Genomic DNA, 23,917 nt, shown 5'->3' with positions numbered 1-23,917 from the left:
CCACCAACTAATCATTTATGTTTATGCATTTGCAGATGCTTTTATCCAAAGCAATTATAAGTGTATTTAAGGTAGAAATGCTTATATTTACTGGCCAACTTTTTATCAGTTAAAACTTTGGAATATTGGCTATAAAATGAATATGGCTGATATCACAATCAATAGCTTATTAATTAACTAAATTGTATAAATGTAGCATAATCCAACATTTTTCTCTGGGTAAAATAATTAAATAAATCTGTACAAAATATAGTTTATCATTTAATGACCCATTCAATGTCAAATCGATCCAATCCATGTTTCTTAAAAATCACTTGGTAGTGTAGCATAATGGATAGTTTTCTTGAACATGCTCAAAACTGTGATACATTTCTATGAATAACGGTTTGGTGCCGGTGTCTGCCAAAAAAAAATCCTATTTGCTCATCCCTTTACGTTTAATCTATAGCTTGTGTTTGTTTCCTGGGATTCAAACCCATGACCTTGACATTCCCAGACATTCTCCACCACATGATGTACAGATACAGTTATAATCCATTAAACATTTTGTTATTTGGGTCAGTCATAAAGTGTTAGGTTTTTCCACTGTATCATTATTCACAGCGGATGGAGGGAGTGCAGGAGGTCGACACCGAGAGGTTGGGATTAGGTGTTTCATAGAGGCGCTCTGTGTATTCAGGAATGGGGTTTACCCTGAAGTTCAACTGTCGCTGTGTGTTTGGATGAAGTTAGGGAGAGGGCAACCCACAAATCTGCACTTCATCTTTGAGTCGTGCACGTTTACGGGGGTCCTATTAACCAGTGTGTTTTTTTGTAAATGATCTGTTGGTTTGCATGTGGTTGTGTGCGCAGAGACTGTGTAAGGGCTGTGTGTGTATTTGCGGTGGTCTTGTGAAACAGAAAGGCTAATGCCTCCTCTGAGGCTGGTGAGGAACAGCATGATTAGCCCTCCAGCACCCCGGGGGGAGCTGCAGTGCTCTCCTTGCTCTAATTCACTTTGACGTCAACAGGAAAGCAGACCTTGTCTCGTGGGGGTGGAATGGTGGGGGGCGCATTGTAGACCGTATAGCCGTTGAGGGCTTTGGGGTTTAGAGGGGCTGCTGGAGGGATTACAGAACCCTAAAATGTTTTCTTTGTAATATGGAGGAAACCCGAGAAAGCTTTCGCACAAACCTACCAACCGTTCTTAGGCGATGGTGGCGCGTGGGGGGCTGGCAGACTTTGTTTGCCCACCTACCCAAGCTCGCACACACACACATAAGGCCCGAGCAGCAGGGTCCACACATACGTATATCGTCACATGCACTATCGAATTACTTTTCAAATTGTGGGGTCAGCAGGCCCACTGGTATCACGCAGTGTAAATAAAAGATTGCTCTGAGCTTTCCTTGTTCTCAAAAGCATGCACTGCTTAAACCTAAATCAACATTTCTGCCCATTTACAAGTCTGTTGTAAGTAAAGTAATGATGCCGGGTTATTAGCCCAGTGCTGCAGTCATTAGATCTGACTTTAAAGCAACTTAAAAGGTTTCTCTTGTGTTGTAGACTGTCTGGAGGGCTGTGCACCAGGAGACCCACACCAACATCAGATGCTCTGATGCTGAGAACAAGCAAACTGTAAGTTCCTGAATCAACACCTTCGATGTTCCTGCGTAAACACGTGGGCTGCCTTTAAACCGTAGTGAGCTGACTACATAGGCAGCATTTTTAGTCATCATAGGATGCTGCCTATATTTTTGTAACCGAACAAGTGGGACAGAAAAAAACGATTTAAATTACGGCTGTTAAACGATAAATCGCATCCAGAATAAAAGTTTGTGTTTACATAATATATGTCTGTGCATATTAATTTTGTATTTATAAACACATACATGTATATATTCTTAGATAGTATTTACATGTATTTATTTATATTTGTCAATAATTTAAATTACATATAAACGTTTATTACTTTTTACATTTGATATTTTTCTTAAATGTATGCATGTACAGTATGTGTATGTTTTTATAAATACAAAATTAAAATGCACAGTACACAGACAGATATTATGTAAACACGAACTTTTATTCTGGATGCGATTAATCGCGATTAATCGTTTGACGGCCCTAATTTAAATATTTAAATGAAATATTAAAAAAATTATCAAGGTCATGGAATCAAAATATTGTTAATGATAATTAATTATATTTTTTATCTGCAAGGTTAAATAGTGTGGAGAAATTTTCTCTCTTTTTCATACAAATGAATGAAATAAGATCAATTAAGCACGTTTTTGTATACTTTGCTATAGCAAATTTGTTACTTATGAGGTTGGATTTCCTTTAAGATGCTGTCTATGTCGACAGCAAGTCAGCTCATTAAGTTTTGTAACAGAGCCACTCTTGTGACTGAACTTTTCTATTTTCATTCTCAGTTTGAAACTAAACTGATGTCATTTTTGCGAATGCACAAAAAAGCTTTTGTAGCCTTGCATACTGTCTGTCATAATAATTCTGTTTTGTAGCATTAATAGCGTATGCAATTCGCAATACAATATACAAAACCTGTCATTTCTTAAACCTGTAATGATATCTATCTCCTGGAATTCTTCCTTCTTCCTGGTTTTTTGTCTGTCGCTGTTCGCCTGCGATCACCCCAGCTGTGTTGTTTAAGAATTTGTTTTCTCTCTTTAATGGCTCTTTTTTTGCTATATCCTTATAGAGTGCAAATTTGTTTGAAAACACAATTTGGCGTTTTTAATGGTTCGTGGGCTCAGGGTGGTATTACGTCGTGGATGAGTGAGAGAGGGCGGGTACGGGGGAGACATCTGTGTGTGCCTAAGTGTGTGCGTGGGGTGATGGCAATATGCAGACGGGTTAACTCTTTGATTTTCAGAGGGAGTAAAAGCCAGGCAAGTCTCTTTAATTGAGTGTGAAAACAGCTGGGTATCCAGAGCCATTTTCCCCCACAGCAGCATGGAAGTGACTATCTCAATATCCTCCCGACTCTAATCGCTCATAACCCCAACTTCTCAGTTCTCTCTCTCTCTCCCCGTCTCGCTCCCGGAGCCCCGCCGTGGATTGTTTTACGCTTAATTTTGTTAAACCTAATGAGATTTCCCTAATTAAATCTCCTCCTGACTGGAAACCTCTCTCTCCTGTCGAGAGAAGTGATTGTTTGTAGATCTTTATAGACAAATAAACATTTTTCGGAGAGAAAGCGGAGCGCGAGAGAAACGGAAGGAGTCTGTGTCTTCTTTGGTGCACTCGCCATCCTTCAGTTAATTTCTCACCTTTGCTCCTCATCAAATGATCAATACTGATTCTTCAGCTCTCATCTTACACCTTCGCTGAAGTGCATTGACTTATATGTAATAGCGAATCTTAAAGGTGACGTGTGTAATTTAAGCACCATATCCGGAGAGATCTAAGCTTCTTTCATTGTACGATATTGTCATTTATATCAGGGTGTATGAATATGTATGTGCTCTCATGTGCGTGTCCGCCTTGCGTGTTGTGTAGGAAAGTGCCGCTGGGTGTGTCTGCCCCGTTGAACCCTCTGAATAAAAGGCCTTGAGAGTATTGTTGACTGCGGTCATTGAGCTGGTATTGTGGATGCCCCCCGGGAGACTATTGTGGGACTCGACCTTCTGTTTCCCGTGCCGACATTGGAAAGCCAGTGCCAAGACGCCTTCACGCACATACATACACGCCATTCTAACCAGACCTTGTTTTTCGTCCCCTCCTGTGGACTGTTGGGCGGTCTGCCCAGTTCTTGTGAAAGGTGCCCTCTGATTTTACCCCCTTGATCAGGTTTCTCCCACCAGTTGCCCAGTTTGATGTGTGTAAGTAGGGTGAGGAATCAGGGGAGATGTCCTGGCATCTGGCACCAGCGAGCCACAAACAACAAGTTCACCATGTGGCTATTCACTATTCTGCACTGACTCTCTTTGCATGGAATGTAACCGTCGCTTTGTTTTTAAAACAACTGTTGAAACACATAGCGGACACGAAATGTGTTACAAATGCAAATGTCTTTAAAATCTATTTCCAGCATGGTTTAAAGGTTCATCGAGTTAAATCAACCTGCAGTTTGATCCTAAATCAGGCAAAACTTTAGAGAATGTATCAACACATCAAGAATACTAACATGTAACATTAAATTTAAACTTTTATTGAAACATATAGGTCCGGTTTCACAGACAAGGCTTAGCCTAAACCAGGACTATGCCTTAGTTAATTTAGGCTATTTAAGTCACTTTTATTTAAATGCCGTAGAAAAAAACATTACTGATGTGCATCTTGAAACAAAACAATGACATTGACGTATTTTAAGATATGTCAGGGCAAGTTATTTTCAGTTCAGTTTCAGTTCATTTTAGTCTGGGATTAGTTTTAAGCCTTGTCTGTGAAACCGGGGCTAAATGTATATGAATATTAATTATTATTATTATCGAAATATCGTTGTTATTATTATTTGTTTATTTATATTTGTTATTGAAACTATCAAGTTTGCGCTGCAATAAACACCATTTGAAATGCATCTAACAATAATGTGACATATTTCCGAGTGAAACCTGATCTTCTCCATTGGGATTAGATTGGTTTGCTTAACATTTTGATTCATGTTTTTATTCTCACGCCGTCGGTTTACAAAGGTATTAACAATACCGTGTGTCATTGAGCGGTTGATTAGTATGATTCCTTTTGCTCTTTCTATAACAACCCCAACCTCATCATTACCAGCATCATCATTGCCATCATCATCATCTCCAGCACCCCTGGCCTTCACCCCGAGTCTCTTCCTCATCAGCCTCGATTAGCATTATGTTGATTTAGCCTAGCAGCCCCCACCAACTCAACTGAGGCTTATTAGGTTGAATATTTTTTTATTTATTCCCGTTTTCTTGGGGTCCCTGTCGGCATTTCCAATTACTCTCGCCGTTCGGCTGTAATTGCCTCCGTGCTAATGGCTGCCAGACAATTGTGCTAAATGAGGTGAAGGCGCGAGGCAGCTAGCTCGACTTCATTAAGAGCTAATGGGATTTTATTGGGGGGACTGAAGACCCAGCTCATCAAAAAGGAGAGATGGAAAGAAAACAAAACAGATGGAGGAGAAGAGGCTGAGAGAGTTTTATAGACGTTTTCCTCCGTTGCTGCTTGTCTTAATTTGTGTCGAACAAGAATGTGCAGCCATTCGTCTGCTTTTCTGTCACGGGGATTCTCCACTGACTTTAATACAAAGCTAATAATATTTAATTCTATTTATACTTTCTATCCCTTAAATCTAACTTAAACCTCTATGTATTTTTACAGTTTTAGTAGGAAATCATTTATTATGTTATCCAAAGTTTATATGCTGAAAAAGGCCCGGTGCTTTTTACAGCTTAACCTGAGCTAAGAACCGCCCCGTCTGACTGACATGTAAAGTGACCAATCACAGTTTGTTGTGCTTTTACATGCCTTTTTGATGAGTTAGTAGAGAGATTATATTACATTATAAAACGGTCAGTTCTGGTCGTTGATTCTGATTGGCTGAGCGGAGTTCTAAGCCGTTATAAAATACCTCAATATATAACGGCTGACCGCACCATATAGCCTAAATATCATTTTATTTACTTTATTTTATGAAACCTTGCTAAGCATATGGAATAACCGTTTTATAAAAGCAATAAGCCCCGCGAAGCAGTGGGTTACAGTGCATTTTATAACAGCTAAGGGCGTTGTGGCACGATGCGAAGCGGAGTGCCTAAAACCCCGTAGCTGTTATAAAATGCACTGTAACCCACTGCTTCTTGGGGCTTATTGCTTTATTATAGGCCTAGATGCATATATAATGACATGTGCACATGTACACACTCGGCTAAGCAAATATCGACACTCATGTAACCAATTGTTGACATGCTTGAGAAGATGAGAGGTTTTATGATAATGTTTCCATATACAGTACTTTATCCTTTATAAAGGCACTTGGTTGACTTTAATCTGAAAATAATTGTTTATTAAGTCGGTTGTTCGAATGTAGTTCAGTGGTGATAAATGATGCAAACATAATTTCTGTCTGAATGAATTATGCTGGATAGACGTTAAACAGATTGAATTGCGTTGATGTTATGCGTGTAGATGCTTTCTTTAAACTGAGTCAAAATACATTGTTTATTTAAATCTAACCCACAAAGCACAAGTGTGGTTTAGTTTCAAAATTTCTCTTACTCATTCCATCTGGTGTATGTTTGTGCATGTTTGACGGAGAGAGAGAAATAAATAAATGCATAAACAGAGCTTGTAAGATTTTTGAGAGCTTTTCACACTTTTGAGAAACAACCTGACGTGGATGAAACGGTTCCTTTGTGGGTGACTTAACTGTCTTTTGCCATGCTGTTCTGCTTAAAAAACAAATGCAGTGTTCTGTTGATGCTCTCAGGGTGTACAACATGTTTACTAGGAGCAGATGCTGTTTTTAAACTCCTCAAGATGCGCAGACCTTGTTATTTTTTCATGCTAGGGTTTATCATAAGTTGGTCTACAGCTTCTTCTTAGAAATTTTCACCCCAGTGAGATTAAATATTATTATGAAATCTGAGTATTTATAATTTTCAATTTTTAATTCATAAAATTTACATCGTTTTTTGTATCTGTATTTTTTTGGTAAATTTGGTTAGATTCTTGTTCAAAACATCAACTTATCACCCAAAAAGGAAAATTCTGTCATCATTTACTCACCCTCTTGTCGTTTCAAACCTGCATGACATTCTTTCTTTTGCAGAAAACAAAAGAAGATATTTTGAAGAATGTTTGTAACCAAACAACGGCGATACCCATTGACTTGCATTGGTTTTGTGTCCATAAGTACCGCCGTCGTTCGGTTACCAAACGTATATCCCTTTAATATATGCAATATGTGCTGTTTTTAAAGAATGTTTAGAGACATTTACTGGGAAACAAAAGAAAAAATGCATAACTCTTAACTAAAATTAGAGGGCAATGATTGGTCAATAGAAATGTTGTCCTGGGGACGTCATAGGATAATAATACAAAAACATGTACTCTAATTGTATTTTCTTATTCTCATTCTTATATCGTCTTCATCTTTTTAGAGCAAGTAATATTCTACAGTTGAAACAAACTATACTTAGCTTATTTGTCTGATGTTAAATTTAAACATCTACCTGTCACCACATCATAGATGTGTGTGCTCAACCACAGGGCTTCAGCTAAACTGATTCAGAGACAGTGTTACTGTGTAATCGGGTTATCTCAGAGGTGGAAAAGAGAGGAAAATCTATACCCTGATTAGATAAAAATCATAGCTTCCAGCCATAACATCTAACCACAATATGACACCGGATAGGCTCTGGCAATGCGAAAAATAGGTCTCTGTTTTTATCTTTCTCCTGTGTTTCTTTATTTATTTACTGTAATTTTAGATTTTTGAGGGGAACATCTGTTTTGATTCCAATGTTGGAAAATGACGGTTAAATGGATCATGGTATGGATCAAGTCACGTTCATGATTGATATGAATGGGAGATTTGAGTCACCGCTCTACTTTTTGAGATAGTTGGCAGGACATTTTTAGGGAGAAAGTGAGAGTGAATGAGGAATGAGAGAGTCTGGCAAAGGAGCAAATGAATGAGTGAGGCAGAGAGCGAATGAAGGACAAAGATTATTTTTGCAAGGCTTTTAAAGGGATAGGACGTCCAAAAATGAAATTTCTTTTCATACAATGAAAGTAAATGGTGACTGAGGCTGTTCCTGGATTCAATGGAGGATAGACCACATGAGGTTGACACAATGACACAATTTTCATTTTTTATATCTTTACAGTGTGGACTTTATTTTTCTATTTCATATTATTATTGGATTGTGTATACTATACAGGGGATATTGTAGTGTCAGCAGGTCATTATTCCAAAATAATATTATTTTTTATAATAATATTATAGACCGCTATTTACAGTACGTAATGATATCAGTAAATATTGCCATTGGCTGCCCACGCAGCCTTGGTTACATCAGCATAACCAAAAGTTTTTTTAGAGGCAAATTACCTTTGAATAAAATACTTTTAAAATAATATACACTAATCAATCATTCACAGTAGGTAAATAGGGTCAACTTTGCTTTCATGTTGACTTAATCAAGAAATAGCGAGGCCTTGTGTTAATGTAAAGTGAAACTGAGCAATCAGTCATGTTTTTGTAAGTAGCGATAAGGAAATACTGACTGAATAAACGGGCGAGTCAGAGAGAAAGTGAGGGTGAGTGAGTAACCCTGTCTCGGTGCTAACAGCTGTGTTGCAGCTGCCAGTGGCTCCTGCTGAGGGTGAGCAGCTCAATTCTCCAGGGTCAGATCTGTGGTATGGCGGTATCCGTGGCAACGGGCTTTGGGCCTGTGTGGCAAGAACAATCTTGCCTCTGAGAGCCAAACGTTGTGCTCTGAGCTCAACACACCGGAATGTTCTACACCTAGACTGGGAAAAGGAGCAGGGAAAAGGGGTGAGACAGAGAAACGAGAGAGGATGAGGGGGTGGATAAACAGAGATGAGAATGAAATAATAGAGACAATTATTTATTTGGAATATAAAGGAATGACACATGAGACTACAGGACGTTGAAATGAGTGAGTCAAAGATGTATAAGTTAAAGGAAAGTTTTTTGTAGGACACAAAAGTAGAAATGTTTGTAAAATATTTTGGGCTGCTCTTGCAATGCACAGTTCATACATGTAGTATCCTTTTTCGTAAAGCTTCAAAAAGGACACAAAACACAATGCAAATATTACAGCTGTAGATTGACTTGTTTGCTGTATTTTAAGTCTGAAGTAAAGCCAAGGTTTATTTAAGAAGCCAGAAGACCACAGTTTAGGTTCAGTTAAATTGATTTATGCCTAAGTTTTTGTTCAAAACTGCTGCATCAACATCAGTTGTTGCCAAATTGTTTTCAGGTGAATTAACCAAGATTTTCTGTAAATGCAAGTCTTTCACACACTTTGGTAATGAAATTCAGCTCACAAATCAGATATTCTACTGTTTTAATACTTTGTTTTTATCCTTTTTGACACCTGTGGTCACTATGAGCACTCATTGGCTGCATTAAGATTAAAAAAGAAATATCTCCTTTAGTTTCTCATAAAACTAACATCATATGGTTTGAAACATGAGGATGAGAAACAACGAAAGAACTTCATTTTTTGGGTGAGCTATTCCTTTAATTAACAGCCGCAGCATTTAATGTTAGACCGCAGTTGTCAAGTTAACAGGCTCCTTCTTCACCGTCCCCTAAAGCAAGACGGCTGGAGTCGGTCTTATCTCCCGGCTCCAGCTCCAGCCCACAGCAGTCTAGCCCGCAGAGCCGCTCTGAGCCCGAAAACATCGTTTCAAATCCAAAGCTTCAATACAAAAAATTATCCCTAAGCAGCAAACAGACACAAATCCTACAATGCTCATTTCAGTAACACACAAATCACTTTTTATAGAAATATATTAGTGTGATGTCACATCCATGTACTGTTGAGGAAGAAGAATTACATTTTAATAAATAAATAAGAAAAATAAAAAATATATATTTATACAGTGGGGTCCTAAAAGCCTAAAAGCCTACTGCATTTTTATTGCAAATTTTATTATCAGAACAAATGGAGTGAAAAATGTAACTGAAAAATCAACAAAACGTTTTTTTTACTTGAGCTGGACTGAAAAAAAAAGATTTATGTTATCCTAACATCATCTGCGAATGTTAAAAAAGCATCTTTTGTACTTTTGTAGTTACTATGACCTCACAGTGCCAAATCCTAAATATTTCTTTTTCATTTCACATCATAATGTTTCTTAATTACAAAATATTAAAATCCCCAAAACTTTCAATGTATTTCCAGGTTAAATCCCAAATTGTGTGATCTCTCAGTTTGGTCCCCACTGACCTCCTAATATTCGTCTACACACCATCAGAAAACAAACTATTGAATTCACAGCATCTCTCCTCTTTTTCATCAACTTGCAGTTATGAAACAACCATTGTCCTCTGTAAAGGCAGTTTATTTTCGAAGTCACACATTATAGCTGAATTTATAAATCTGCCACCCACAGTCCTTCTGGACGGCCCTGAGCGACCAGCTGCCTCCTGTTTGGCATTGTCATATATTATATACTCTCAAGATTTACATGAGCCACTGATGAAGTGTTGATGAACTAATGAAAAGATGCACTAGATTTCACGCTAGCTAGGTCAACCATGCCAGAGAAACTTCAAACTGACATTAGATCAACAGCAAATGTTTGTATATTAATATTCACGCTAATAAAAGTTACTACTAATGATGTAAATGTCACATGTAAGTTTCCGTGCTTTGTTAACCGAGTGCGCAAAATTCAGCATGCTTATCTTCAAGTCTACATGAATATTAATTTGATAAAAATTGTAGACAAGAGTTCAGGGAGCAAAACAAGGTATGTTTACGCTTAAACAACCATTTCCAGTTTTCTGTCATAAGGATGACGGAAATATGTACAGAATGATGCATGCGTTGGGGGGAGCGCAGCAAGAGTTTCCATGGCAACAGGCTTCCTGCGAAAAGGTCAATGTCGAAGGCAGACTTGGAAAAGCACAAGAGGATTATTGGGGATTTAGCGGCGAGTAAAATCTTTTTTTTTTCTCTTTTTATGTATTTTTTGTCCTATCTGAATGTCGATAAAAAAACGGATATGAATAGCGCAATTATATTGCTCAGAAACGTTTCAGTCGTCCCTTTTTTATGATTTCTTGCCTTGCTCCTTTGAAGTGAAATTGAAAAGAGAAAGAGTGGTGGACTGCGACGGTGCCGGCTTTGTGCTTGGCGCTGATATACTCGTCTGCCCCCTCAATCACTCCACCCCCCCTTCCTTTTCCTCTCACTTTAATTAAGTCAGCCTCACTGCCATGGCTGCCAAAGATAATTGGAGTGGGTTTTGGATGCCATTTACTTGAAATGTCGCCTGTTTCTTTTTTTTTTTTAAATTCCTCGTCTCTTCACCGCCACGTGTACTAATTTTCTCTCTTTTTTTCCGTTTGCGAGACAGGGATTAACCTGCGGTGGGTGCAGCGCAGGTATGCATCATTCCATCGCACACTTATACAAAGCAATTTATTAGCCAACTTTGTGGGCGAAGCTTTCTTTAACTTGCTCACTGAAAAATGTCTTATGTATTTTTGGAACAGGCAGCTTTAATGATATGTTTTTTATCTTGGGTAATTAGTCGAGCGTAGTTCGTTTACATTATCTTGTTCTAATCTTTTTTCCACATCACTTGTAAAACAAAAGTTTGAGTTAAACAACCCTTTTATGAATACACTTTTTCCCTGATAAGTGTTATTAAGTTAGCTGTGTGGTTCTTTGGAAGTTTTATAAAGTTTGTGATGTTGCTTTACAGATTATACAAGTATTGGTCATAGAGACCAATTAACAGAGAAAAAGTGAAGCCATCCTGGGTTGTTCATAGGGATAGTTCACTAAGAAATAAAAATTCTCCCATCATTTATTCATCCTAAAAGCCGAAAAGCCGGCTTCACCCCCATTACATTCAAAACCTGTATATGACTCTTTCTTCTGTGGAGCACAAAAGTATATATTTTGAGAAATGTCTCCGTTGTTTTGTGTCGGTCGTCAGTGGGGGCCAATGTTGTTTGGTTACCAACAATCTTCAGAATATCTTCTATTGTGTTCTGCAGAAGAAAGAAAGTCATACAGGTTTGGAATGACATGTGGGTGAGTAAATGATTAACAATTTTTAAAGGTCCAGTGAATGAGAATTAGCGATAGCGGTGTGGTTGCGAAATCCAACAAACGACCCTCATTTACAAAGCACTACGGTGGCTGAAACAAAACTAAGATGTCGTCACGTTTTCACTTGTTATGTAAGAAACGCGCTCTGTAGAGTGTTAAGGGCTACTGTAGAAACAACATGGCGAATTCCATGTGAGGGGACCCACGGTGTATGTAGATAGAAATTCTAAGGTAATAAAAGCATTGGATGTTCAGGAAAACCTGTTTAAAATCAATGTTTGGTAATGATACCGGCAGAGAAAGTTCACACTACAGCTCCAAGCTGAAAGCACAGCTGTGAGGGATAAATGTAAAGTCCTTCAAAGAGATGATTTGATTTTTTGTAATTATAGCCAAGAGATAAAATACATAGTGTAATATACTAAAGATCACCTTTCCGCTGACGTAAATTATGATTTGTCTGAATAATCCCTGCTTTCATAGCCTATACTGTGATTTATAGCGTGTGATAAAATTCCATGCATTTTATTGACAACATCTGTTGTATTTTATAACTCAGATGTGTTCCTGTTTTATGAAGTGTTGTTATGTAATCAGGTGGCATAAACCCTTATACTTCCTTTTAAAATCTCCCTGTTCACAGCAAAGACCTCGGGCGCCAGTGTGTCACAGCCTTAGATACACGTGTCGTAGGTTTTAGAGGTCCTGCGTGTAGTAGCGTGTGTGTTCTGGTCACAGTGTGTGGTGGCTGCAGCGGGATTCAGTCAGTGAGGCCTCCTATCAATCATGCCGGGCTGCTGAAAAGGGCCGCGTCGGGCCGGGCCACCCATCCAGCCGGCCACGGCAGGGGGATCCAATATCCCCCAGCCCTAATGTACTCCAGATGGCCAGGGCAGAGCGCAGGGGCCGGCTGGGGCCTCTCCGTGCACCTCCAGAGGGAGTGAGAGCGGAGAAGTCGAGAGGCACGTCTGCGTAGCAGCGCCGTGTGTATGTTAGAGGGCAGACGTCGAGACCGCGGGGTTCCACCGTTGTGTGTTTTATGAACTTGGCATGTACGCATACATATGCGTCACGCACACACCTCCATGTGGCGCATGTAGAAGCAAAGTAGAGGTTTGAAAGGAGTTATCGCTTATTTGGATACTGAAGGTACTGCATTGTTATTGGTAGCTGAAAGCCTAATTCAATTTGTCGTAATATTTAATAAACTAATGCACAAGTGGTAAAGGATTCGTAGAATTTTGTGAATGACACAAATGTACTGTGGGGTACTGGGTGCGCAGATTTCTTGGGGGCCTAATCACAACATACCAGCTCTGTTGATTTACCCCTTTAGGTGGTCAATCCTGCCATTTTACTAAAATAAACATTCAGGAATTGGACGGAGGGTTATTTGAAATGTTATAGATACACGGAGGAATGCGTCTGTCTCCCTGAGGCGCACATGGAAGCTTTCATGGTAACACTATCTCTGATAGAAGCCATCGGCCTTCCGCATTTGTTGATGCACCTGTGGGTTCGAAACTTGGCTCAGTTCTGGAAATGGCCAGAGAAAGACTTTTCATTCAAAATAACCTGTCATTTTATCCATGACTAGTCTCTCTCTCGCTCTCTCCTTCGTTCTGTTGATTTCTCCGCACCCCCCCACGTCTCATCTTCTCACCCTCTGTGAGTGTATTTTGTCTTGCGCTGTCTCACTTTCTCGCACTCCTCTCATATCCCCTCTGCCTTCCTTTCCCCCACTTGTGTCTCTCTTTCTCTCCCTGTGGCATTGCAGAGGAAATTTAATATTGGATTGTTTGGAGTTTCCAAGGATTCCATTCGGCGTAGCTCCGAGCCCTACGCAAAGACAAACATCAGCTGTTGGGGCCAAGAGCAGCAAACATCTCCTCATTATCCCACCACGCTCATTTTTGCACAACTGGACGTGTCTGTTTCAAACTTAGGGATTGTTTCACTGTAATAAACCTGCTCTTCATGAAGTCTTTACTCTTGTCAAAGTCACACAATAGAACGTTTTGGAGGTTCTTAACTGTACAGTGTTCAGTTTATGGAACTTTCTAGAACTTACTTCTAGAATAGACTAACAGACAGGCAGACTGATAGATAGATACATAGATAGACAGACAGACAGACAGACAGACAGACAGACAGATACACAGACAGACGGACAGATAGATAGATAGATAGATAGATAGATAGATAGATAGATAGATAGATAGATAGACACAGACAGACAGACAGACAGACACACAGACAGACACACAGACAGATACACAGATTCACTGACAGACAGACAGACGGACAGATAAATAGATGGATACATATATAGATAGACAGACAGACAGATACACAGACAGATGGACAGATAGATAGATAGATACATAGATAGATACATAGGTAGATATAGATAGATAGACAGACAGACAGACAGACAGACAGACACACAGACAGACAGACAGACACACAGACAGACAGACAGACGGACAGACAGATGGACAGATAGATAGATAGATAGATAGATAGATAGATAGATAGACAGACAGACAGACAGACAGACAGACAGACAGACAGACAGACAGACAGATACACAGATACACAGATTCACTGACAGACGGATAGATAAATAGACAGACAGACAGACACACAGACAGATACACAGACAGACGGACAGATACACAGACAGACGGACAAATAAATAGATGGATGGATGGATGGATAGACAGACAGACAGACAGACAGACAGACAGACGGACAAATAAATAGATAGACAGACAGACAGACAGACGGACAGACAACGGACAGATCAATAGATGGATACATAGATAGATAGACAGACAGACGGACAGATAAATAGATAGATACATAGATAGATAGACAGACAGACAGACAGATACACAGACAGACGGACAGATAGATAGACAGACAGACAGATACACAGATTCACTGACAGACGGACAGATAAATAGACAGACAGACAGACACACAGACAGACGGACAGATACACAGACAGACGGACAAATAAATAGATAAGATAGATAGACAGACAGACAGATACACAGACAGACAGATAAACAGGCACATTTCAGTCTCCACCATGACTTATTGACCTTCTCCCTCTAAGCTCCCCCTGCCAAAGGCAACATATTGTTGGGTTAACATTACCTCCGTGGCTTGTATTTACCACGCTCTTACACATCCCTCATGACCGGCATTCGGTGTAAACTGCTGTACTCCACTCAGTAAACTCATTGTATGGTAAAACACGTTGAAATATCACTGGAGCTGATAGATTATGCCTCTAACCACTTAACCATATGTTTCATCAGTGTCCAACACGCACCTGTCTTTCAATCCTCCCCGCTGGGCCTCTCGACTGGTCTGAACGTACGTGCCCACGGATGAGTCTCCTTCCAGTGCTCATTTGAAATCTAAACTCTTCATTAGGAATCTGCTGACAATCAGAGCAGTCAGAGATTGTATGTGTGTGATAATCCCCCCTCTCATTAACCCCCCGTGGCTTTCTCTATGAGCACACACACACACATAAGCATTTGTTCCTAAAGTTTTTTTTTTTAGGGAAGGAATGGGTTTGAATCCACTGCATGCGTATCGCCCTCAGTCTAATCCTACTGCCACATTCCTGGCAAAGCCATCTCACGCTCTCTGTCTCGCTTTACACATAGCACCTTATTTGTTATGGCGATGGAACTAAAGAACAGATTTTAAGGTTTCCTGTTAGAGCTCAATGGCTTCTCGAGTCCTAGATAGGGACAGACAATTTGACTGACATGTAAAGCAACCAATGCAAATGCAAATTCTTGTGGATAACTAGTAATTTTCCATTAACTGAAACTAAGTGGAAATGAATGAAAGACGTGATAAAAATCTGGATACCATTTCCATCTGTCCAAGAATCACTTTTCAAAAATCATTCCATCGAAGGATCACGTAAACAGAATGCTGTATTAGCACCGACTGCTTCACCGATCTAACAACACATTTATCACAGCCCGGTCCGTGGTTTTTGTGGCATCTACCCAAAGCCTCGCCGTGTGGCAGAGCTGGCCGGCTCATAGTAAGATTAGAAACTATCTATTTTAACAACCCTATAGATCAGAGAGCAAGATAACGCATACACTGTCCCCTTACCCGTATCTCAGCTCAACATGAGAGCGACCAAACCGATTTGACAGCGAACTCTTAAAGATTATCTTCTCTCTCTATGAGCTCAGTAGTTCCAATTCCGGTGGAATTCCAACCTTCAATATTCCGATTTTTATCAGCGTGGTGAGAAAACGTGATCACGTGTGTAAACAGCGAAACCAGACGCTCGCTCTTGGGCGCGTTAATAACATCGAGATGCGATTGCGCTGTGTGCCATTGCAACAAAGTAGTGACACACACACCATAAACACACAGCCAAAGCTTCATTTAATGCCTATTGTAACTTTTCCAATAAAGATTTTGGTGCTTTTTAGTTTTGCTGCGTGATCATGTTAAATGGATGGTGTCAAGCAGCATTGAATTCTCTTCAACTCCCCTACCCGTAGCTTGTACTATGTTAAAAGTGTACTATGTGGCGAGCCGAGCGCAGCTCTCTTTTATGTCAGCCGCTTGCAAGGAAGTGGATTGAAAATAACCCAGAGGATATCCTGGAAGCAGTTACATATCATCAGCAATAGATTGTTTAGCTGCCGTCATATTGTTAACCAGATCTTGCCATGAAGTTAGACGCATGTCTGTAATTCTAAAAGAAAATGCATTTGTAATCGGGTAAATTATTTTAGGCTCCATTGTTTCCGTACTAGTGCCGTCTATTGAGAAAATGCTAATTATAATAAAGGCTTTTAGCTATGCTAATGAGGGCATTTGCATGCGAACCATCGGGCCACTGGGAATTACGAAATTTCACCACACAGTAAGTTTCCGCAACACCCATTTCAGCGTAGACTTCAATCTAATTTTCAAAAGCAGGACACTTTGGAATTATTTCTAGATCTGCCGTATCTAAACAATCATTAGCATAAACACAAAGGCAGCCAAAATTGAAGATAGATGAATTGTGATCATTCTCTTTGTAGACTCTGAATGTGTCTGAACAGACAAGGGTGTGTAGCAAATTGCATAGTATGTATAAATTGTACAACGAGGAATGTGCTTGCCTTGACCTGCTTTTTCTTTAGAAAATAATAAGTAATATTTTAATTAAAATATATAATTTATCTAAAATATTTAAAAACTGTAGCTATAACTATACTGGCAGGTGTTATTTTTTATTTTATTTTATTTCAACCTATTCTGTTCTATTCTATTCTGCTCTGTTCTGTTCTACTTCAATGTATTTATTTTGCAGAATTATATAACATTTTAAATTTGATTTGATTTATTTTTTATTTCAAATTATTCTTGTCTGTTTTATTCTATTGTATTTCAACTTATTTATTTCATTTCAACTTATTTTATAGTATTTTATTTTATTTCAACTTTTTTATTTTATTCTATTATAGGCTATTTCAGTTTATTTAAAAATATTTTTTATTTGGTTTGGTTTAGTTTAAATTGATTTCACTTTATTTTTTATTTGAAATCTCCATGCCATAGGTATGGTAGTTAAATACAATAAAATCATTACATACCTTTTATACTGTAATATTTCAAGTGGAAAGACGTACATTGTATCTTTACGAGAAAGAGATTTGAGCTGATGAATATCACAGATGAATCCTCCGCCTGCAGTTCCTACAGGTTAATGAGCAGTACTGGGCCGTTGAGTCTCCCAGGCTGTGTTTTTATGTTTGTGTGTGTATAAATTCAAAAAGATGTTGCAAAGGCAGCATGTTGCCTGAAGGTGTTTCGCCCTTGTGTGTACTGTATGTTTGCATGTGTGTGTGTGTGGATTGAGAATCTGGCGTGAGCTTTTCCGTCCCTGTACAGGGGATCTGCTCCAACATACTGCTCTTTTCCCCTCTTATTAATCGAACCTCACACCCATCGTCCTGTTCCTCTCTCAGAACACCCCCTCACACGCTTAGAATGCATTGCAAATCTTGCATGGAAAGGGCCCTAATGTAGCAAATGAATTCAGGTGGGCCGTTTTATGTATTCACTTTGGAGAAGGCCTGACTCAGGACATTAAGATTCATGATATTTGGGCATTTGTGACACAGGCACACTGTTTCAAATTATTCATCGCGTTCCCCGCAGCATCTATGACTGACAAACTTCCGCACAGGATACATGGAAAAAGAGGCAGGAAAATCACATTCACATAGTGTTTTGGCACCGGTGCACACTCGCTTTGAAGATCAACAATAAACAATTAACATGAAAAGACAACTATTATTGCGTGGGGCAGGATTTCATGTGTCCTTTTAGCGACACTAGTGAAATTCCTAACCATTATTTTCAATGCTGGAAGTATTAAGGAAAACGGAAGGTCTGATTCTGAAGTTGATTCTTCGCTTTGCCAGCCTGCCTGGTAAACATATCTAAAGCACACTCTCATCCCAGATGTAAGGGCTAGCTGTGAGACACAGGGGGAGACTCCATGGATGATGATGATGAATGGGGTCTATAAACCACAAAGCACTTCCTCCTGTACCTTCAACCTCACCTGTTTTTGTTTAATGGAGGAAAAAACCTGCTGCTCTTACTCGGCACCAGTTCACACGCCGAGCGCTCCGTGGCCCGGCCACAAAGGATGTTTCTAACTAAGAGGAAGTCGTTGCCCTCACATGTATCTTTGATCCTTTGGAACAAGGATGCGTGTCTCAGAGGGAACGATTCAGTACATGCAACTCTCCGACATTTGTTTGGAGCTGATAGCAATTGCAGATGTTCGGGTAGATTCCACTTGTTAATGTTTTTTTGTGGTAGAATGATGTGTCAACTTTTTGGCTTAAAACCACGAGAAACAGATTTATTTGTTTAAAATGTAGAGGTTAAATTTAGCATCACTCTGCATGTGTCCTAATTTGAGTTCTATATGTACTAATACAGTATTTACACTATATTACACAGTTCATTTTACAGAAACTTTTTTTTTACAGATTCTTAACATATTTTTGAAATACGGTAAAAAAAGGCAAATAAAAATACAACATTTCCAGAAAAACCCATAAAACATTAAATTTTATGTGAAAAAAACGTTGTTTTTACTCCCCAGCTACCAGAAAAGTTTTTTTTTTAATGGGATTATTTAACATAGAAACTTTTAAAGCATCCTAAAACAATAGTGTGAAAAATAGTGTGCCAAAATGTTGGTGAATTTCAATGTTCGTTTGCATAAGTGCTAATATTAATTTTAATATTACCCATAAAAAGTGATGGTCGTCTTTCAACCCATATGAAAAAATACTTGTTAATATCTCAATTATTTCTCCTGAACCTCAATGATAGTAAAAGGAGAGTATACTTTTGTTAATGTCTCCTAAATCTCAGATAATTCTCATGCAGTCAAAAGGTAATATTATTGAGGATTTCAGTATGAACTCAATCAGGATTTGGTTAAATGTGATGAGATGCTTATTTTAACTATTTAGTCTACATATATTTTACAGCTCTATACTCTTAAAGTATTTTAACAACTGTCCCATTTGATTCTGTTTTTATTTCTCCTAAGCAATTTTAGAAGAAACATCTCGGACTATTTGATCATTAAATGAAACTCCCATCAAATCTCCTGAGTTATGAAAGAGCAATTAAAATTCCCTCTGTGCACTATTTCACTTGTAGAAAAATTGCAAATTCATATATAAACTTGGAGTTTTTAATTTCAAGAACCTGTAGTACATTGTTTCAGTGTGTAGCAGAGGTATGCGAATTGGGATGCAGTCTTTGTCTTTACTTGACAAGCCCTCGACATTGCTCCATTAGTTTCATCAGTACCGGGTTTCCGCCACGTGTTTGTGTTAATTAACACTGTGATCAAACAGCAATGTGATTGTGTGTGAGGGGTCTGCTAGAGCAGTATCGATGGGAAGAGGGTTACCGTCCCAGGAATTCTTTTTTTCAGACACACACCAGACATGTTCAATACATTCCTCTTTACTTACTATTTCCCGAGGTGCTCTCCTGCAAGATGTAATTAAGAGCTCATGGTACAAGGAGACAATCAGCTCCACTGTATATTGCAATTCACTTCTACGGTGCTAGTGTTGTGGGTGGTTTTCAATGTGTTGCTATGTGGTTGTTGATGTGTTTTTAGTGCAATATATGGTGGCAGGATATTGCGTGATCACTAGGATGTTTGCTTAATGGCCCTGGTCTAAAGGGTTCACGCCCAAGATTATGAATATGATCTTTTGTTTTCTGAGATTTTTGTTTTCTGAGATGACTGTCAGATTTTTTCCACCTGTTTGTCATCTACCAGGAAAAAACTGTAAGCCAGAACACTTAGAAAAGTAATAAGACACAATTCAACAAGCTTGCAATAACATTAATGTCCGTTGCAAAAAGGTCTGTGACATGTTACACGCTGAAAATGAAAACTTCCAGTAAGGGGTCATCTAAAAATTCCTAACCCCAATTTTTTATCCTATTCTCAAGTGTGCTGCTAAAGGACAGAGCAGTATGCTAGTATTTTAGCGATGCTATTTAAACTTTTTCCTGGGATATTTTTTCACCAGTTTCACCTATTGGCTACTGTTTGAAATACTGTAGTTACTGCACACAGAGTTAAAAGTGCATGTCTGGACTTTACTTTACACAGCTGCTCCGGTGCACTACAGGGGAAGAAGTTTCCGACTGTATATCAAGGAACAGTTCGATGTGTTTGTATCGACCGATGCATTAAAATCAATACTCGGCATGTTAAGTCAGAAGGTGTGATGATGTGTTTTAAAAGAGCAAGCCGGAAGGCTTAATCAGTACTACAGACCCTTGGCCCGCCTAGACCCACCAACAACTTCGGAGGTTTCTTTGCTCATTATGAAGCATGTGTGTGCGAATGAGTCTATGTGTGTGTCCTTGTTTGTTGGCACGTAAACACCAGCTCACGGATAGAGCCGTTACCCTGCTTTAGCGTGTACACGGTGCGCTTGCTTTTTTTTTATCACGATGCCGTAGCTTTGGGTATCACGCCACTCCAGGGACGAAGACTTGAGAGGACTCCTTAAAATACAGCGCAATAATTGGAATTGCTTTATCTTTAGTCTCATCAATTAATGTGCAATTTTCCATTTAATTACCAACTCGCTCGCAAAATTTGCAATTAAAATGAGGAGAGATAACAGTGAAGATGCCTTTCGGCTGATAGCACTTGGAACGGGAACACAAGCGCGGTGTGTAATCAGTACACAGATCACACGCACACACACACAACATTCTCAATTTGTATGATTTGGACGAGCTTCATAAAATATGCAATGCCAAGCCAGAATCTAATTTGTGCTTGGAAAATTCCTCACGTTTCCACGAACCCCAACATGAAACGTTTTGAGTGCTGAGGTTCTGATGGTGTTTATGATAATGATTACCCATAACACCCCTTTGTGTGTGTATGTGTGTCTGTGTGATCTCCTTAAAATAGCTGCTTGGTTTGTCTTGGCCCCCTTCGATCGCTTTTCCACACGCTGCAGCCAACCTGAAGATGAGCTGCAGGAAAAAAATGATCTTTCCTGTTTTCCCGGCCGCACTAATGTCTGTCTGCTGTCTGAAAAGAAGGTTACAGATCCTGTTCACGTCTTACAGACTTGGCACCTCTGTTGTATTCTGTCCTGTATAACTGTCCTGCAACATCTCCTTGATTTTTCCACAATCCCCTCGGTTTCTGTCATTTACAGAATAATTGAGCTGCTTTGATACATTTACATTAAAAACACATTCACGCATCTATAAACCATGTGTTTTGTGTGCTCAGGCTGTGAAGCTATACTGTAGACTGTTTCCAGGATAGACGTTGCTAAAAAGCAGTTCTCAAGGGAGAAAATTACTATTACTAAAGCTTAGAAAGAACTTTATGGGTCATGTTTTAAATGAGTGATTTATGTCTTGTGTAATTAAAGAACGGAGCAGAGGTCCCTCCCACATTTACACTGAGGATGTGATTGTACTGATCGTTCTGAGAGTTTCGTCTCTGTAATTACATGTGATTGTTAGCATTCTTAGTATTCATCACAATTATCAGGTTCATTTTCGGACAGCCTGGAACTCAGTTTAAAGTCTATTTCTGGGGGGTCAAGCCGTTTGAATCTGTCATTCGGAAGATTGCTGAAGCTTTGAGTGTCTGTGGTTCTAGGAATGAATGGCGAATAAATCTAACTTGGTGATTTTAGTTTCAGGTAGTTATCTGCATACAGCCGTCTGCTTTTGTTTGCAGTTGTAAATTGTTTTTTGTAATGCACTCAGATGGGAAAATCAATACTGCAGAGACAATACGTTTGCATTTTCAAAGATGTTTATGGTAATAGGTTTGGTATAATGCACAACATGAAAAGAAACAACAAAACCCAAGTTTGCAGGCACAGCATCTCACAAAAGTGGCTTTTTATTTCTGTTTTTAAAAAAAAGAAACAAATATATTTATATACTCTAAATATAAATAAATACAATCAAATAGATAAATAAATATACACCTTTTCAATTTAAAATAATAAATATACACTCTTTCAATTTAATTCAAATTAAAACCTCAAAAGGTAAATTCGATTTTAATTCAACTTTCAAAATGTGCCTCACAAAATATTATGAAACATGATTGAATGCATTAAATCAGTAGTGAGATTATTGGTACAGACAGGTTAACATGGAGGGTAAAGAGAAAATAATATTTGCGTTATCGTTGATATAACTTGACTGTCAAATGGGGTCCAGGGGTCCTTGTGTGGTAACGTGGGACCAATTATCTATAGGCAGGGCCTCCCACAGTGCACTGTCCCTCGAGTCCATCCTTCCTATGCCCAGTGTCATTTACTCTTATGACAATAGAACTAATGAGCCCCTGATTGGCCTGCTGAGGTTGTTGTTTACCTTTGAAAAGCACTAACTCATCATGTGCCTTCACCTCAGTGTGCTTATTTGTTTCCTGAGAGCCAGACTACAAGCGTGTTTGTTTACTGTTTATATTACAGGTTTAGAGTTATTGCATGGTTAGTGTAAAGCATTTACTGACATTATATTTCATATGAATCTATGTAACTTATATTGTTATTATCTTAATACAATTATATTCAGTTCAAGACATTATATATATATATATATATATATATATATATATATATTATATTTTTATTAAATATATGCATGTATGTTTTTATGAATACAAAATTAAGATGCACATTGCACATACTGTACATATATTGTAATGTAAACAAACATTTATTCTGGATGTAATTAATCACGATTAATCGTTTGACAGCCCTTTGTATTTTTATTATACAGCCCTTTGGTCTACTTTGTAGTGGAAAGTGCTTTATATATATACAAGATTTGAGACTACAAAAGGCTTTATATTATCTTTGGTTGCATTTATCTGTAGGCTATACATACACGTCATCAGTTATGCTCCTAAAAGCAGGAAAACAGTGCCGGTTCTTTCTGTTTTGAATTCTAGGGAAATTTGTAAAACCACTAAATATAGTAAATTACGTTTTTTCTAAATTGTTAAAATGCAGAACGTTTTTTTAGGGTTAGTGTGGGTTAGGGTTAAGTTATAGTTTTTATAACTTGCTGTGTATAAAAGCAATAGAAGTCTATGGAATGTCCTCATTTAAATTTTAAATGTAAAAAGTAAATGTGTGTCTGTGTTTCTGTATCAGTTTAAGTACAGCAGCACCTTGTGGTGAATCCTGAAATAATTTTCACAATAACTGTGGCTTACGTTTTTTTTTAACAGACAGTAAAGTTACAGTAAGTAAAGTTTTGACCACTTATGAAGTCAACTTGAATTGTAATTGTATGCAAAACTTTTCCTGAATATGTTCACTGTCATTATTCAAATGTGATGCTTATCTGCTATGATAAGCTCCCTAACCAATACTCAAAATCATTTTTATTTTTTCAGGGTCTCCATGTGAAGCTATCCCATGATGCAACATGTGTCCCCAGCACCAGCATTGACCATGATGGCCACACAGAGCGTCCCTCCACCATCGTACCAGGAGAGCCAACAGGTGAGCTGATCCAACTGCTTGGTTGGACCTTAGCTGGTCCAGTTAGTCTTTAGTTAGTCAGACCAA

At 38.6% G+C, this 23,917-nt stretch overlaps 1 protein-coding gene across 1 annotated transcript in view; it reads left to right on the top strand.

The window, feature by feature from the left end:
- Positions 1-377: 377 nt before the first annotated feature.
- The window catches only part of LOC130546439 (uncharacterized), a 50,720-nt gene continuing 27,180 nt past the window's right edge, over positions 378-23,917 (top strand). The window contains exons 1-3 of the mRNA XM_057321705.1: positions 378-1,452; positions 1,546-1,617; positions 23,743-23,851. Coding sequence (XP_057177688.1) covers positions 23,765-23,851 — 87 coding nt within the window. The 5' untranslated portion in view covers positions 378-1,452; positions 1,546-1,617; positions 23,743-23,764. The remainder of the gene's footprint in view (positions 1,453-1,545; positions 1,618-23,742; positions 23,852-23,917) is intronic.

This window comes from Triplophysa rosa, linkage group LG22 (genome assembly GCF_024868665.1).
Source record: "Triplophysa rosa linkage group LG22, Trosa_1v2, whole genome shotgun sequence".
Lineage (NCBI taxonomy): Eukaryota > Metazoa > Chordata > Actinopteri > Cypriniformes > Nemacheilidae > Triplophysa > Triplophysa rosa.
Note: the sequence above shows the minus strand (reverse complement) of the source record. Positions and strands in the feature narration are given on the sequence as shown.